This window comes from Pseudophryne corroboree, chromosome 6, assembly GCF_028390025.1.
Source record: "Pseudophryne corroboree isolate aPseCor3 chromosome 6, aPseCor3.hap2, whole genome shotgun sequence".
Lineage (NCBI taxonomy): Eukaryota > Metazoa > Chordata > Amphibia > Anura > Myobatrachidae > Pseudophryne > Pseudophryne corroboree.
In genome coordinates, this window is record NC_086449.1 from 235,094,198 (window position 1) to 235,111,752 (window position 17,555).

At 47.1% G+C, this 17,555-nt stretch overlaps 1 protein-coding gene across 12 annotated transcripts in view; it reads right to left on the reverse strand.

The window, feature by feature from the left end:
• Positions 1 to 14,547, reverse strand: part of DET1 (DET1 partner of COP1 E3 ubiquitin ligase) — a 154,738-nt gene extending 140,191 nt beyond the window's left edge. For 5 of the 12 annotated variants that reach the window (XR_010179203.1, XR_010179202.1, XR_010179200.1 and 2 more), the window contains exons 1-2: positions 13,841 to 14,069; positions 58 to 1,161 (exon numbers count right to left, since the gene is read on the reverse strand). Coding sequence is in view for 8 of the 12 variants with exons in the window: in XM_063925773.1 (XP_063781843.1) it covers positions 58 to 1,149 (1,092 nt within the window). In the remaining 4 variants the exon portion in view is untranslated. The other 7 variants (XM_063925770.1, XM_063925766.1, XM_063925771.1 and 4 more) reach the window with 7 other exon arrangements.
• Between the last annotated feature and the right edge of the window lie 3,008 nt (positions 14,548 to 17,555).

Genomic DNA, 17,555 nt, shown 5'->3' on the forward strand with positions numbered 1-17,555 from the left:
AACACAAACTTTTACCACACCACTGAAAGGAATTGAGGAATTTGTTTATACCTGTACCTGTGATGGGTCGTTGACTCGTAGTGTAACAACGTCCTCGCTGGTGTACTTAATGAACAGGTGGCTTTCATCTAGTAGCTGCATCTTCCACATGCGGAGCTGCCTCAGCTGGTCAAAATACTGAAAAAATCGTCTTTTGGCCATGGCACTGCCATCTCGTTCTGCTCTCCTCCATAAATATACCAGTAATCTGTGCTTTAATGAATTAATAAACGGCTCTTTGTATAAATTTGCCATTCCAGTTTGAGTTTCACGTTGCACTTCAGGGTAAACAGCTGACAATATTAGAAGGTCATCCTCATAGCAGAAACGTCCTATTGTCCGGACATCAATGAACGCGCCCTCTGCTGTCACTTGAAATACGTGAATTGTTTGCTGCTGCACCGATAGAATTGCCAAAATGTTTTTGTACAAGTAAAGGCCTTGATTGTGAGAGAGAATTATTTTATCACATTTGAAGGTCCTCGAGTCACACAGCTTGCCTGTGTGAAGGTCTATTATATGAAGGGAGTAGTCTTCTAATGGAGACCTTGGATTGGGCGTCACTGACTCACTGTTACGGTAGATTTCATAAAAAGGTGGATATGGTTCCTCGGGAAGATAGGCTGCTGACCCCACAATGACATAGCGGCAGTCATCTGTAAAGAGGCTACACTCACGGTTAAGGTGCTCCCCATTGGAAGCTACATTAGTGATATGGAGGAGAACAAAGAAGCGTTCAAACAAACGCCCTCGAATATTTACAGACCTCTGGTCATTAGAGTTTGCCAGTATTTCCCCTTCATACCCATTCAAGAGATCTTCCGCTGCCTGGCAGCCTTGATACTCATAGATTTCTAAGGAGGTCTGGTCTGAGGAAAATGCAATAAAATATCTACCATCAGGTGAGAACTTGCGAAGGAAACAAGGTGGCTTCTCCACATTGACCACGGTGTAATTCGGAAAGATATTCTGGTGGAAGATGCGAACCTGGTGCCAGTGGGAGCCGGGCTTTCCAGAACTGATTTTCCGACACTCAAGGCGGTGGATTATATTCTGGTTCTGAATTCTTCTAGGTCTAATTGTAGGAGCTTCATGATCCATCATAAACATAACTTCATCTTACTAAAAGGGGAAAAAAATAGAGTAATTTGAGATTTAAGCATGTGTCAACTTTATTACTGGCAAAAAATTAATTATACAACATCAAATAATTTCAATATATCTTAACCATGTTAAGGCATACCCTAAAGCAGGCATGTCCTAAAGGGACAGATGTCAGTATTAGGTATTACGGAATTCACTCAGAGCTACCCAAAGCTGAAACAATAGAGTCCACTGAAGTAAATGTGGCTAAGCAAACAACTAACTTTTAAAGACTAGCGGTGGCCATCATTTAAAGTTTTATTTCAACACCTGTGAAATATATATCTTTCATCCAAATTCGTGGCCATCTTAAGAAATGCTAATAGAATGCTGCAATCTTATCTATTACAGCTGCAAATGAATTAAGTACACATGTGTCCTCCTACATCCCTGCAACAATCATGTTAAACAGCACTTTTAGTCACACCATGCAGTGACTTGGTAGCACAGAGCATCTTCAGGTGTGACTTTTTCCATTAAAATGTGTCTTATTTGCATCAATATGCAAATGGGGCACACAAGCAACTTTTACTGATTAAAATGATATGCAGCGTGCCTATATTCTATTTGCAACTGCTGCTGTATCTGCATACAAAATGCTATGTTACAGTGTTTTCCTGGAAATCACTGTAACATAGCATTTCATATGCAGATACAGCCACAGTCGCACAGAGAATATAGGCATGCCACATATAATTTTAATCAGCATAAGCTACCTGTGCGTCCTACTTGCTAAGCAATGCGAGGAAGACGCATTTTCAGCACAAAAAAAAAAAAGACGCCCGACGTAAGCAGAGCTGCCTGGGGACTGCCGCCTCACTCATGCAAGGCATCTCGCAGTGCATGGCATATTGTGGCTAGATGTAGGAAGACATCTGTATATAGGATGGACTGTTTAATACATAATCAGAAGTGGATAGTGCACACAATCATCACATATCACTGCGCCAGCTATTCAGTCCACGCTAGTGATATGCTTAAGAAGCATATCTCTGGATGTGTTTACTTCAGATTATGCCAACTTGAATGCAGCCTTATAGCACCCAACTTGTGCTTGCTCACCATCATTCTGTCACTCCAGGCAGACACAAGTCTTCATTATTATATGTAAAACTCTCTATGCTGAGGCCTTTTTTTTCTAGGAAACACACATTACATATATTGGCCTATGCACAACTGCTGCTCAATCTATGGGGTATATGCAATTCACGGCGAATCACGGCAATTTTTCGCCGTTTTTTAATTCGACTTAATTCGACAGGTGAATTCCGGAAGGTGGCTTCCGGAATTCACCATATTCAATGAAAAACGGATTCGCCAGAATCGCGGGCGAAAATCGGCCGATTTGGCGGATTTTGCCGCGATTTTAAAAAACGGGAAAAACCCGGAAAAAAAAATGGCGTGGGGTCCCCCCTCCAAAGCATAACCAGCCTCGGGCTCTTCAAGCTGGTCCTGGTTCTAAAAATGCAGGGGAAAAATTGGGCAGGGATCCCCCGTATTTTTAAAACCAGCACCGGGCTCTGCGCCTGGTGCTGGTGCCAAAAATACGGGGGACAAAAAGAGTAGGGGTCCCCCGTATTTTTAACACCAGCATCGGGCTCCACTAGCTGGACAGATAATGCCACAGCCGGGGGTCACTTTTATGCCGTGCCCTGCGGCCGTGGCATTAAATATCCAACTAGTCACCCCTGGCCGGGGTACCCTGGGGGAGTGGGGACCCCTACAATCAAGGGGTCCCCCCCCCCCCAGCCACCCAAGGGCCAGGGGTGAAGCCCGAGGCTGTCCCCCCCCCCATCCAATGGGCTGCGGATGGGGGGGGCTGATAGCCTTTTGTGATAATAAAAAGATATTTATGTTTTTTCCAGTAGTACTACAAGTCCCAGCAAGCCTCCCCCGCAAGCTGGTACTTGGAGAACCACAAGTACCAGCATGCGGGAGAAAAACGGGCCCGCTGGTACCTGTAGTACTACTGGAAAAAAAATACCCAAATAAAAACAGTACACAGACACCTTGATAGTAAAACTTTATTACACACTACCGACACACATACTTACCTATGTTGACACGCCGACTGCCACGGTCTCCGACGATCCGAGGGTACCTGTGAAAAAATTATACTCACCTTCCAGCGTCCAGAGGTACATCCAGGTCCAGAGAGATAAATCCACGTACTTGTAAAAAAAAAAAAAACGCAAATACCCGCTCCATACCGGACAGAAAGGGGTCCCATGCTGACACATCAGACCCCTTTCTCCCGAATGCCGGGACATCACGTGACTCCTGTCACTGAAGTCCCTTCAGCCAATCAGGAAGCGCTACTTCCGTGGCGCTCACCTGATTGGCTGTGCGCTGTCTGTGCTGTCAGACAGCGCATCGCAAAGCCGCTCCATTACTTTCAATGGTGGGAACTTTGCGGGTAGCGGTGGGGTTAACCCGCGGTCAGCCGCTGACCGGCGGGTGACCTCACCGCTAGCCGCTAAGTTCCCACCATTGAATATAATGGACGGGGCTGTGCGATGCGCTGTCTGAGTTCAGACAGCGCACAGCCAATCAGGTGAGCGCAACGAAGTTGCGCTTCCTGATTGGCTTTAGAGACCTTTCAGTGACAGCTGTCACTGAGAGGTCTCTCTGCATTCGGGGATAGGGGTCCCATGTGTCAGCATGGGACCCCTTTCAGTCCGTTTGGTCGGGTGTCCGGTTTGTTATTTTCTACAAGTACGTGGATTTATCTCTGGACCCTGGTTGAGGTGAGTATATTGATCTTTTATTTTCAGGTATCCGTGGATTCTACATGGAGAAGAGGACCGATGTCGGCGTGTGAACATAGGTATGTGTGTGTCGACGTATGAAATAAAGTTTTACTGTCGACGGTGTGTGTGTCCTGTTTTTATTTGGGTATTTTTTTTCCAGTAGTACTACAGGTACCAGCGGGCCCGCTTTTCTCCCGCATGCTGGTACTTGTGGTTCTCCAAGTACCAGCTTGCGGGGGAGGCTTGCTGGGACTTGTAGTACTGCTGGAAAATAAGAATTTACTTACCGATAATTCTATTTCTCGTAGTCCGTAGTGGATGCTGGGGACTCCGTCAGGACCATGGGGAATAGCGGCTCCGCAGGAGACAGGGCACAAAAGTAAAAGCTTTAGGATCAGGTGGTGTGCACTGGCTCCTCCCCCTATGACCCTCCTCCAAGCCTCAGTTAGGATACTGTGCCCGGACGAGCGTACACAATAAGGAAGGATTTTGAATCCCGGGTAAGACTCATACCAGCCACACCAATCACACTGTACAACCTGTGATCTGAACCCAGTTAACAGCATGATAACAGCGGAGCCTCTGAAAAGATGGCTCACAACAATAATAACCCGATTTTTGTAACAATAACTATGTACAAGTATTGCAGACAATCCGCACTTGGGATGGGCGCCCAGCATCCACTACGGACTACGAGAAATAGAATTATCGGTAAGTAAATTCTTATTTTCTCTGACGTCCTAAGTGGATGCTGGGGACTCCGTCAGGACCATGGGGATTATACCAAAGCTCCCAAACGGGCGGGAGAGTGCGGATGACTCTGCAGCACCGAATGAGAGAACTCCAGGTCCTCCTCAGCCAGGGTATCAAATTTGTAGAATTTTTCAAACGTGTTTGCCCCTGACCAAGTAGCAGCTCGGCAAAGTTGTAAAGCCGAGACCCCTCGGGCAGCCGCCCAAGATGAGCCCACCTTCCTTGTGGAATGGGCATTTACATATTTTGGCTGTGGCAGGCCTGCCACAGAATGTGCAAGCTGAATTGTACTACACATCCAACTAGCAATTGTCTGCTTAGAAGCAAGAGCACCCAGTTTGTTGGGTGCATACAGGATAACAGCAAGTCAGTTTTCCTGACTCCAGCCGTCCTGGAAACCTATATTTTCAGGGCCCTGACTACATCTAGCAACTTGGAGTCCTCCAAGTCCCTAGTAGCCGCAGGTACCACAATAAGCTGGTTCAGGTGAAACGCTGACACCACCTTAGGGAGAAACTGGGGACGAGTCCGCAGCTCTGCACTGTCCGAATGGACAATCAGATATGGGCTTTTGTGAGACAAAGCCGCCAATTCTGACACTCGCCTGGCCGAGGCCAGGGCCAACAGCATGGTCACTTTCCATGTGAGATATTTCAAATCCACAGATTTGAGCGGTTTAAACCAATGTGATTTGAGGAATCCCAGAACTACGTTGAGATCCCACAGTGCCACTGGAGGCACAAAAGGGGGTTGTATATGCAGTACTCCCTTGACAAACTTCTGGACTTCAGGAACTGAAGCCAATTCTTTCTGGAAGAAAATCGACAGGGCCGAAATTTGAACCTTAATGGACCCCAATTTGAGGCCCATAGACACTCCTGTTTGTAGGAAATGCAGGAATCGACCGAGTTGAAATTCCTCCGTGGGGGCCTTCCTGGCCTCACACCATGCAACATATTTTCGCCAAATGCGGTGATAATGTTGTGCGGTCACCTCCTTCCTGGCTCTGACCAGGGTAGGGATGACCTCTTCCGGAATGCCTTTTTACCTTAGGATCCGGCGTTCAACCGCCATGCCGTCAAACGCAGCCGCGGTAAGTCTTGGAACAGACATGATCCTTGCTGAAGCAAGTCCCTTCTTAGTATCTCTTGAAGTTCCGGGTACCAAGTCCTTCTTGGCCAATCCGGAGCCACGAGTATAGTTCTTACTCCTCTCCGTCTTATAATTCTCAGTACCTTGGGTATGAGAGGCAGAGGAGGGAACACATACACCGACTGGTACACCCACGGTGTTACCAGAGCGTCCCAGCTATTGCCTGAGGGTCTCTTGACCTGGCGCAATACCTGTCCAGTTTTTTGTTCAGACGGGACGCCATCATGTCCACCTTTGGTCTTTCCCAACGGTTCACAATCATGTGGAAGACTTCCAGATGAAGTCCCCACTCTCCCGGGTGGAGGTCGTTCCTGCTGAGGAAGTCTGCTTCCCAGTTGTCCACTCCCGGAATGAACACCGCTGACAGTGTTATCACATGATTTTTCGCCCAGCGAAGAATCCTTGCTGCCATTGCCCTCCTGCTTCTTGTGCCGCCCTGTCTGTTTACGTGGGCGACTGCCGTGATGTTGTCCGACTGGATCAGCACCGGTTGACTTTGAAGCAGAGGTCTTCCTAGGCTCAGAGCATTGTAAATTGCCCTTAGCTCCAGTATATTTATGTGGAGAGAAGTCTCCAGACTTGACCACACTCCTTGGAAATTTCTTCCCTGTGTGACTGCTCCCCAGCCTCTCAGGCTGGCATCCGTGGTCACCAGAACCCAGTCCTGAATGCCGAATGTGCTGCCCTCTAGTAGATGAGCACTCTGCAGCCACCACAGAAGAGACACCCTTGTCCTTGGAGACAGGATTATCCGCTGATGCATCTGAAGATGCGATCCGGACCATTCGTCCAGCAGATCCCACTGAAAAATTCTTGCGTGAAATCTGCCGAATGGAATCGCTTCGTAAGAAGCCACCATTTTTCCCAGGACTCTTGTGCATTGATGCACTGACACTTGGCCTGGTTTTAGGAGGTTTCGGACTAGCTCGGATAACTCCCTGGCTTTCTCCTCCGGGAGAAACACCTTTTTCTGGACTGTGTCCAGAATAATCCCTAGGAACAGCAGACGTGTCGTCGGAAACAGCTGCGATTTTGGAATATTTAGAATCCACCCGTGCTGTCGTAGAACTACTTGAGATAGTGCTACTCCGACCTCCAACTGTTCTCTGGACCTTGCCCTTATCAGGATATCGTCCAAGTAAGGGATAAATAAGACGCCTTTTCTTTGAAGAAGGATCATCATTTCGGCCATTACCTTGGTAAAGACCCGGGGTGCCGTGGACAATCCAAACGGCAGCGTCTGAAACTGATAGTGACAGTTCTGTACCACGAACCTGAGGTACCCTTGGTGAGAAGGGCAAATTGGGACATGGAGGTAAGCATCCTTGATGTCCAGGGACACCATATAGTCCCCTTCTTCCTGGTTCTCTATCACTGCTCTGAGTGACTCCATCTTGATTTGAACCTTTGTATGTAAGTGTTCAAAGATTTCAGATTTAGAATAGGTCTCACCGAGCCGTCTGGCTTCAGTACCACAATATAGTGTGGAATAATACCCCTTTCCTTGTTGTAGGAGGGGTACTTTGATTATCACCTGCTGGGAATACAGCTTGTGAATTGTTTCCAATACTGCCTCCCTGTCGGAGGGAGACGTTGGTAAAGCAGACTTCAGGAACCTGCGAGGGGGAGACGTCTCGAATTTCCAATCTGTACCCCTGGGATACTACTTGTAGGATCCAGGGGTCCACTTGCGAGTGAGCCCACTGCGCGCTGAAACTCTTGAGACGACCCCCCACCGCACCTGAGTCCGCTTGTACGGCCCCAGCGTCATGCTGAGGACTTGGCAGAAGCGGTGGAGGGCTTCTGTTCCTGGGAAGGGGCTGCCTGCTGCAGTCTTCTTCCCTTTCCTCTATCCCTGGGCAGATATGACTGGCCTTTTGCCCGCTTGCCCTTATGGGGACGAAAGGACTGAGGCTGAAAAGACGGTGTCTTTTTCTTTATACGGCAATACTTCCATGTGCCGTTTGGAATCTGCATCACCTGACCACTGTCGTGTCCATAAACATCTTCTGGCAGATATGGACATCGCACTTACTCTTGATGCCAGAGTGCAAATATCCCTCTGTGCATCTCGCATATATAGAAATGCATCCTTTAAATGCTCTATAGTCAATAAAATACTGTCCCTGTCAAGGGTATCAATATTTTCAGTCAGGGAATCCGACCAAGCCACCCCAGCGCTGCACATCCAGGCTGAGGCGATCGCTGGTCGCAGTATAACACCAGTATGTGTGTATATACTTTTTAGGATATTTTCCAGCCTCCTATCAGCTGGCTCCTTGAGGGCGGCCGTATCTGGAGACGGTAACGCCACTTGTTTTGATAAGCGTGTGAGCGCCTTATCCACCCTAAGGGGTGTTTCCCAACGCGCCCTAACTTCTGGCGGGAAAGGGTATAACGCCAATAATTTTCTATTGGGGGAAACCCACGCATCCTCACACACTTCATTTAATTTAGCTGATTCAGGAAAAACTACAGGTAGTTTTTTCACACCCCACATAATACCCTTTTTTGTGGTACTTGTAGTATCAGAAATATGTAACACCTCCTTAATTGCCCTTAACATGTAACGTGTGGCCCTAATGGAAAATACGTTTGTTTCTTCACCGTCGACACTGGAGTCAGTGTCCGTGTCTGTGTCGACCGACTGAGGTAAATGGGCGTTTTAAAGCCCATGACGGTGTTTGAGACGCCTGGACAGGTACTAATTGGTTTGCCGGCCGTCTCATGTCGTCAACCGACCTTGCAGCGTGTTGACATTATCACGTAATTCCCTAAATAAGCCATCCATTCCGGCGTCGACTCCCTAGAGAGTGACATCACCATTACAGGCAATTGCTCCGCCTCCTCACCAACATCGTCCTCATACATGTCGACACACACGTACCGACACCCAGCACACACACAGGGAATGCTCTGATAGAGGACAGGACCCCACTAGCCCTTTGGGGAGACAGAGGGAGAGTTTGCCAGCACACACCAAAACGCTATAATTATACAGGGACAACCTTATATAAGTGTTTTCCCTTATAGTATCTTAATATATAATAATATCGCCAAATAAGTGCCCCCCCTCTCTGTTTTAACCCTGTTTCTGTAGTGCAGTGCAGGGGAGAGCCTGGGAGCCTTCCTAGCAGCGGAGCTGTGTAGGAAAATGGCGCTGTGTGCTGAGGAGAATAGGCCCCGCCCCCTTTTCGGCGGGCTTCTTCTCCCGTTTTTCTGACAACCTGGCAGGGGTTAAATACATCCATATAGCCCCAGAGGCTATATGTGATGTATTTTTAGCCAGCATAGGTACTTTCATTGCTGCCCAGGGCGCCCCCCCAGCGCCCTGCACCCTCAGTGACCGTTGGTGTGAAGTGTGCTGAGAGCAATGGCGCACAGCTGCAGTGCTGTGCGCTACCTCATGAAGACTGAGAAGTCTTCAGCCGCCGATTTCTGGACCTCTTCTCTCTTCAGCATCTGCAAGGGGGTCGGCGGCGCGGCTCCGGTGACCCATCCAGGCTGTACCTGTGATCGTCCCTCTGGAGCTAGTGTCCAGTAGCCTAAGAAGCCAATCCATCCTGCACGCAGGTGAGTTCACTTCTTCTCCCCTAAGTCCCTCGTTGCAGTGAGCCTGTTGCCAGCAGGACTCACTGAAAATAAAAAACCTAACAAAACTTTTACTCTAAGCAGCTCTTTAGGAGAGCCACCTAGATTGCACCCTTCTCGGCCGGGCACAAAAACCTAACTGAGGCTTGGAGGAGGGTCATAGGGGGAGGAGCCAGTGCACACCACCTGATCCTAAAGCTTTTACTTTTGTGCCCTGTCTCCTGCGGAGCCGCTATTCCCCATGGTCCTGACGGAGTCCCCAGCATCCACTTAGGACGTCAGAGAAAAAACAATATTCTTTTCATGATCACAAAAGGCTATCAGCCCCCCCATCCGCAGCCCATTGGATGGGGGGGGACAGCCTCGGGCTTCACCCTTGGGTGGCTGGGGGGGGGGGGGGGACCCCTTGATTGAAGGGGTCCCCACTCCCCCAGGGTACCCCGGCCAGGGGTGACTAGTTGGATATTTAATGCCACGGCCGCAGGGCACGGCATAAAAGTGACCCCCGGCTGTGGCATTATCTGTCCAGCTAGTGGAGCCCGATGCTGGTGTTAAAAATACGGGGGACCCCTACGCTTTTTGTCCCCCGTATTTTTGGCACCAGGCGCAGAGCCCGGTGCTGGTTTTAAAAATACCGGGGAACCCCTGTCAATTTTTTCCCCGCATTTTTAGAACCAGGACCAGCTCGAAGAGCCCGAGGCTGGTTATGCTTTGGAGGGGGACCCCACGCCATTTTTTTTTAGGATTTTACCGTTCCAGCAATAAAAAAAAAAAATTAAAAAAAAAAATAATATTTTAAAAAATATATAAATAATATTTGTGCCTCCAAAAAAAAAAAAAAAAAAAAAAAAAAAGTACCTAATCCCTTCTAATATAAATAGATCTGCTATTCCAAAAAAAAAAAAACACAAAAAAAAACATGTTTAAATTTTTTTTTATTTGTTTTCACCCTCCAAAGTGTGGCGGATTGAAAATGACGAATTTGCTGTCTAAAAGCACTGCTGTCGAATTTCCAAACTTGAATTGAATATGCTTTGGTCGAATTGCAGCACTTATATCATTGCAGAAAAGTCGAATTTGCAAAAATTCGAATTTCAAAAAGTCGAATTTTGAAAGTCCGTTTTTTGGTCGGAAAGCACTGAATTGCATAGGCGAATTTTTTTTTTGGTCGAAAATGACCCGAAATTCGACAATTTCGGGAATTCGACCGCAATTGCATATACCCCTATATATTTGACTTATGTCATGGTACATACCACACCTGAAAGGATGATAATTACAGTAAATACTATTGCTCTATGTAAAAAACAAGACAAGCAGAAAAAGCATATTACCTTTCCTCCCACAGCTCAACTCATCTGCATTGGAATGAGCGAGAGAATAACAAAATGAAACAGCTTAAAAGACAATGGTATTACCACCTGCAATAACTGTGCCTCTTTCCTGCAAATGTTACATGTACCATTGTTATCATTTATATGGCAGTGTAGGTAGTGCTGCACAGGGAATACAAATTACAATGCACCAATCAATTCAATATAGAAATGTACCCCAAAATTATACAATGGAATAATTAAGGATTTAAATAAAACATACAACAAAGTGAGTTAGTGACATCAACAAAGTATCACTCAATGCCAAGTGTCCTGGGGTGGGTGGACAGAAAGGATCATAGTCCTAGAGCGTGAGTGCATGGTGATTCCACATATAATGGATACAGTTTGAGATTTATTGAAACTCAAATACATTTGGCAGTGTGTCTCAATAGTGGCAGCAGCACAGAATAGAATTCCTTTGAAGCAACATATTTGAAAAAAATTGCATGGCCATCTTGTTGTAGGACATTTACAGATGTGTCCTCATACATCCTTGCTGCAGACACGTTAAACAGGCCTTGTAGTTGCACCTAGTCGTGAGCATGTTTACTAACACCTGTCTTTTTGTGAATTTTTCCCCATATAAAATGCACCTTATTTGCATCGCTATGTGAATAAAATGCACAAGCAGACTCTGGTGATTAAAATAATATGCACAACCTCACATCCCGCAATTTCATTATCTATAGCTGGCACTACTATTTCCTCTAGCCCCCAAGTGCACTGTCTTGGAGTAATCCTTGACTCCTCCCTCTCCTTCAAACCACACATTCAGCACCTATCACAAACCTGTCATTTTCATCTCAAAAATATTTCCAGGATCAGACCCTTTCTCATCCAGGATGCCACTAAAACCCTTATCCACTCATTGGTCATCTCCAGACTGGACTACTGTAATCTGATGACTGGAATCCCTAGCACATACATCTCTCCACTCCAATCTATCCTTAATGCTGCTGACCGGATCATCTTCCTCACCAAACGCACTACATCCACCTCACCTCTCTTACTAGACCTTCACTGGCTCCCCTTACCCTTCAGAATCCATGTCAAGCTTCACACACTCACTTACAAAGCCCTCATTCACTCCTCTCCCAGTTACATCTCTGACCATATCTCCCTTTACACTCCCGCCCATCCTCTTCGCTCTGCTAATGCATGCCACCTCTCCTGCCTTCTGATTACCTCCTCTCACGCCTATCTCCAAGATTTTGCATGTGCTGCTCCCTTTCTCTGGAATTCTTTACCAATTCCCCTCAGACTCTCCACAAAACTTCAAACAGGCTCTCAAGACACACTTCACCAAACCCAGCAGTCTCTCATCCTAAGCCTTCTGTGGCCCACGCTCATTTTCTACCCCATCTGTGTCACCCTATTTGTGTGCCCCTTCCCTTTAGAATGTAAGCTCTCACAAGCAGGGTCCTCTTCCCTCGTGCTTTTACGTCTCTTACATATCCCATCTTCTTTTCAATACTCCCTTTGATGGCACCAAATCCTTCGGGGTTTCTGCCACCCTGAAACTTATTTCAACGCTGTTTACTGATACTGACGCAGCTATGTTTATATACCCTGTACTTATCCTATATTCTACTGAACTGTAAGTTACTGTCTTCATGTGTTACTTATTTGTTTACTCTGTACTTGGGCGCTGCGGATCCCATGTGGCGCCATAAAAATGATGATAATAATAATAATGCAAATATTCTTTGTGCAACTGCAGTTGTGTCAGCATACAAAATGTTACGTTACAGAGTTTTCCATGGAAACATTGTAACATAGCATTTCAAATGCAGATTCAACCACAGTCGCACACAGAGTATAAACAAATATAACATAAAAAAAAGCTGCCCAATATTAGCAGAGCTGCCCGGTTACTGCCGACTCACTCACGCCAAGTATCTCACGGTGCATGGCGTATTCAGGCTAGATGTATGAAGACACATCTGTAGAGTTCACCCATTGCTCCCAAATAAAAAAAAAATTAAAAAACAAATGTGAAATATTATATAATCTACTGATAACAAATCTTACAATATATCAATCAAGATTTGCAGCCAATATCCTTAACCTGCATGCAGCCTGAGGCTTTAAAGATATGTGCCGGTCAATTTTTAACTAAATAAGAACTTTCTCCATTTACGTCTGTGAATAGTACTTAGTAAGGAAACAGATTATGGTGCATAAGCTGGAAGATTTGTAGGATATCCTATTTCCCTGCCACGTCCTTCCATTCAATTTGTAAAGTGTGCATAGCAATACCAAAGTAGTGCCTGGTACATTACAGCCCCCCAGCAGGTCATGTTTGCCAAGTGTGGCTGAGATGTGTTTTCATTGTCTCTGCACATTAACTATTGCTGTTTATAAAACAAGTGTCTGCATTGAGTGATGTGCACATTGTTCTGTTTACATCCACCTACAGTGCATGGTGTTTTTGAGTTGGGCACAGAGGGCAGACAGGAGATCTCATGGAGATTAGCATCTGTCTGCCCCGCTGTGCCCAACTCAAAAACCCCATGCATTGCAGATCACTTAATGCAGGCACTTGTTTTATACACAGCAAAAGTTAATGTGCACAATTAAACCACATCCCAGCCACACTCAACAAACATGACCTGGTGGTGGGCTGTACTGTTCCAGGTAAGCATGGAAGAAGGGAGGGGTGGGAGTCTGTGGTGCACCCCCATGCTCTGCACCCTCTACACTGCATGTACATGAGCTAGGTAGGAAATACTACCCCAGCAGCACAGTGCCACAGGAAGTAATAGCTAAAATCCTGACAACAAAACAGAACATGTAACATTAGTCTGGGAACTGCACAGGAAGTACAGTAGCAGTGTGTGCAGGGATTGTCTCCCCAGCCAGGGGCACGCTGCATAACACCGTCCTGAAGGAAACTAGCCAACAACTATGTGAAATCACACTGATGAACCAAGTTACCACAGTGCATTACTTCCATCACTCAGACTTCCCCTAAGCTGCTGCGTCATGGCCGGTAACTGACAGCGCCGGGAACCGGCAACTCTGCAGCGCACTCACCATCCGGTACCATGCTGCATGCGCCAGCCGCAGGGGGGATCCCTCTCTCTCGCGTGGCCAAGACACCAACTCTCCCGCGCATGCGCCGTTGGCTGCCGGCGACAGAGGGGCTTAGCGGCGCCTTCACCAGGCGCATGCTCCATGCGGGTCTCTCGGTACCTGGCTGGCTATGGCTTAGCGCATGCGCTGTGGTTGTTGCTCGTCTACTACCCTCATGCTGTTGCACCGCTGCTAGGGTATCGCCTGGTTGGTTTCCCTAGCAGCTGCTGTGGCTGCCTCTATTCCTAGGGTAATAGCTGGAGCATGCATGGAATTGTAGTTCCACAGCAGCTGCTGGATTCCCGCAGGCCGCTTGATCTGACGTGTAGACAGTATGTAGCTATGTGCAGGTGACCCAGGTCTCCAGCTGATCACACGAAGGTTACTACGGGTGACAGTCATTACCATGAGAGGGGGCCTTTGATAAAGAATCAGAACCCATAATAAATCATGTGAATACACCACAGTTTTCACAGAATTTAGGAATGAGAGGTTTTTGATGAATAGATCCCTAAATAAGTGTAAGAATAATTTACAGTTTAGTTTAAGTATTCTTATTTCACTTCTCAATATACTGTACCAGATGGATTTGTGTAAAGAAGTTTGACATCTTCAAAGGGAGTAAAAGTTTTGCCATAAATCCCAGTCGTTTTAGAAATCCTCATTAATCTCTGGAAGTTCCCTCTCACATCATACTGATGAAATGCAAATTCAAAAGGCTCTGTCCCCTTCCAATAAGAGATGTATCTGCAAAAAAAAAAAAAAAACTACTGATAGTGCATTACCATAAAAAAACAACAAATATTTATTATAAATAGACACATCCTGTGCAGTGATATAAAATACCCAACCCCTAAAATGATTTTATATAAAATGATTACCCGAACACAGCTGAGTAGCGATTCGGAAACGTCACTCTTTTCTCACACCTGGGACAAGTAGCAGGCTAGAAGAACACCCTTGAGGGAAGCCTGGTCCAGGTAAGCAGTGAAGGTCACAGAACATCACACTGACATGTTTCTTATAGAATCCTTTGTCAAGGTGTGTGTGGTATTAACAGGGCATGCTGTTAAAATACAGGCAGCCAGGATACCTTGAGAAGAACGACAGCAGGATTTTGATGGCCAGAATTCCGACACATTGGAGGTAAGTACAGAGGACGTGGTTAGGCGCTAGGGTGAGGATTAGGCTGCAGAGGTGGGGCAGGTAAGGGTAGGCTGCATGGAGGGGGAGGTTTGGGTTAGGCTGTGGGGAAGACGGGACTGTTAGGGATAGGCTGTGGAAGGCGGGGGTTAGGGTTAGGCTGCAGGAGGGGAGGGTTAGGGTGAAAATACTTAATGGCATGCATCAGAATTCTGGCTGTCAGGATCGTGCTGTTGGTCATCTGACTGCTGGGATTTTGTACCCAACCCGGTAACAGAAATTGTTTTAATTATGCATGTGCAGATCATATAATTCCAAACAGATGGAATAGAGTAACATCCATGTAACCTATTGTATCAGTGTTCCTTTTTATTTGTTTACCTTGCAGGTACATCTCTTGGAAGGGGACAAAGAGCTTTTTCAATTTACATTTCATCAGTATGTTGTGAGAAGGAAGTTCCAGACTAATGAGGATTTTTGGAAGAATTGGAATTTATGGCATGACTTTTCACTCACTTTTAAGATTTTAAACTTCTATAAACACATTTTATATGGTATGTTGAGAAGTGAAACAGTTTTTCTCTACGTATTGACTGCTACTATATCTTTAGTAGTGTTCACTCTAGAAATAATAATAGGCAGGGTGTCGGACTGCGGGGGCATATGTGTGCTGCGTGTGCGTCCAAAAAGGGGGCGTGGTCATGTAAAATGGGGGATGTGGCCATAAAACGTCATTTAAGTGGGCGGTGCGGCCCACAGACGTTACTGTAGTGGGCGGCCAGCGGCGTCACTGTTTGGGGCGTGCCCAGCACCTACGGATGTGCTGGCCTTCCCACAAGCTCTCTCCCCTAGCGTGAATAGATGCGCACAACATCTTTACACGCACAATATTCTCTCCACGCCCAGACCCACCATCGCCAGACGCAATCTCGGGTCTCTCGACCCTGCTATTTTGTCCTCCCTCGACTTTCCTTTCTCCTCTTTCCACTATTACTTGTCCCAACCAGGCAGCCTCCTTCTATAACTCTTCCCTAACCACTACGCTCGGCTCTGTAGCCCCCCTCTCCTCTGTCCCCCTCCGCCGCTCCTCTGTCCCCCTCCAAACCCCAACACCAAACTAACACGTTTCTTACAAAAATGTTCACGCTCCGCAGAGCGCTCCTGGAGGAAATCTCACTGTGGCGGACTTCCTCTATCTCAAGTTTATTCTCTGCTCTGGTCTCACCTATTCTCAAAAAAAACAACCTCGACCCTTCATCACTCACTAGCTACAGACCCATCTTTCTTCTCCCTTTCACCTCCAAACTACTTGAACGACTGGTCTACAGCCGTCTCACAAGTTACCTCTCTGACAACTCCATCCTCGATCCACTACAATCTGGCCTTTACCCACTCCACTCCACTCCACTGAGACTGCCCTGGTGAAAGTCACCAATGACCTGCTTTCAACCAAATCCAGGGGCCACTTCTCTCTGCTCATCCTTCTGGACCTCTCTGCTGCCTTTGACACCGTGGATCATCCTCTCCTCCTCCACACACTCCAAAACATTGGCCTCTCTAGCACTGTCCTTGACTGGTTTTCTTCTTACCTCACTAACTGCTCCTTCTCTGTGTCTACCTCTGGCACCACCTCACACCCTTCCATCCTTCCTGTTGGTGCCCCTCAGGGTTCTATCCTAGGCCTCCTTCTGTTCTCCCTGTACACCTCTTCCCTGGGTGCGCTTATTAACTCCTTTGGCCTTCAATACCACCTCTATGCTGATGACACACAACTGTACCTCTCCTCTCCTGATCTGTCCCCCTCTGTCCTCCCTCAGGTTTCCAGCTGCCTCTCTGCAATTTCCTCCTTGATGTCTGAGCGCTCTCTGAAGCTCAACATGGACAAAACTGAACTCATCATCTTTCCCTCCACCCCCTACCAATATCTCTATCACGGTTGACAACACCATAATCTCCCCCGTTCCCCAACTCCGCTGCTTGGGTGTCACTCTTGACTCCTCCCTCTCCTTTGCACCCCACATCCAAGCTCTGGCACAATCCTGTCGGTTCCAGCTATGCAACATTGCTCGCTTCAGGCCATTTCTCTCCCAGAGTGCAACTAAACTTATCATCCACTCACTGGTTATCTCACGATTCGACTACTGCAATGTTCTCCTCACTGGCCTCACTTGCTCCCATCTTGCTCCCCTCCAATCTGTCCTGAACTCCGCAGCTCCCGGCCCTCCACATCTGCCACTCCCCTTCGACAAAATCTACACTGGCTCCCATTCCCCTACAGAATCCTCTTCAAACTCCTCACCCTCACATACAAGGCCATCTCTAATTCCACTGCTTCCTACATCTCCAACCTCCTCTCCCTTCATACTCCCTCCCGCCCCCTACGGTCGTCCAATGACCATCGCCTCTCCACTGCCCTGGTCACTGCTTCCCATGCACAAGTTCAAGACTATGCCTGTGTTGCACCCCTTCAGTGGAACGCGCTCCCCCGCTCCATTAGATTCTCCCCGACCTTGCAGTGCTTCAAACGGGCACT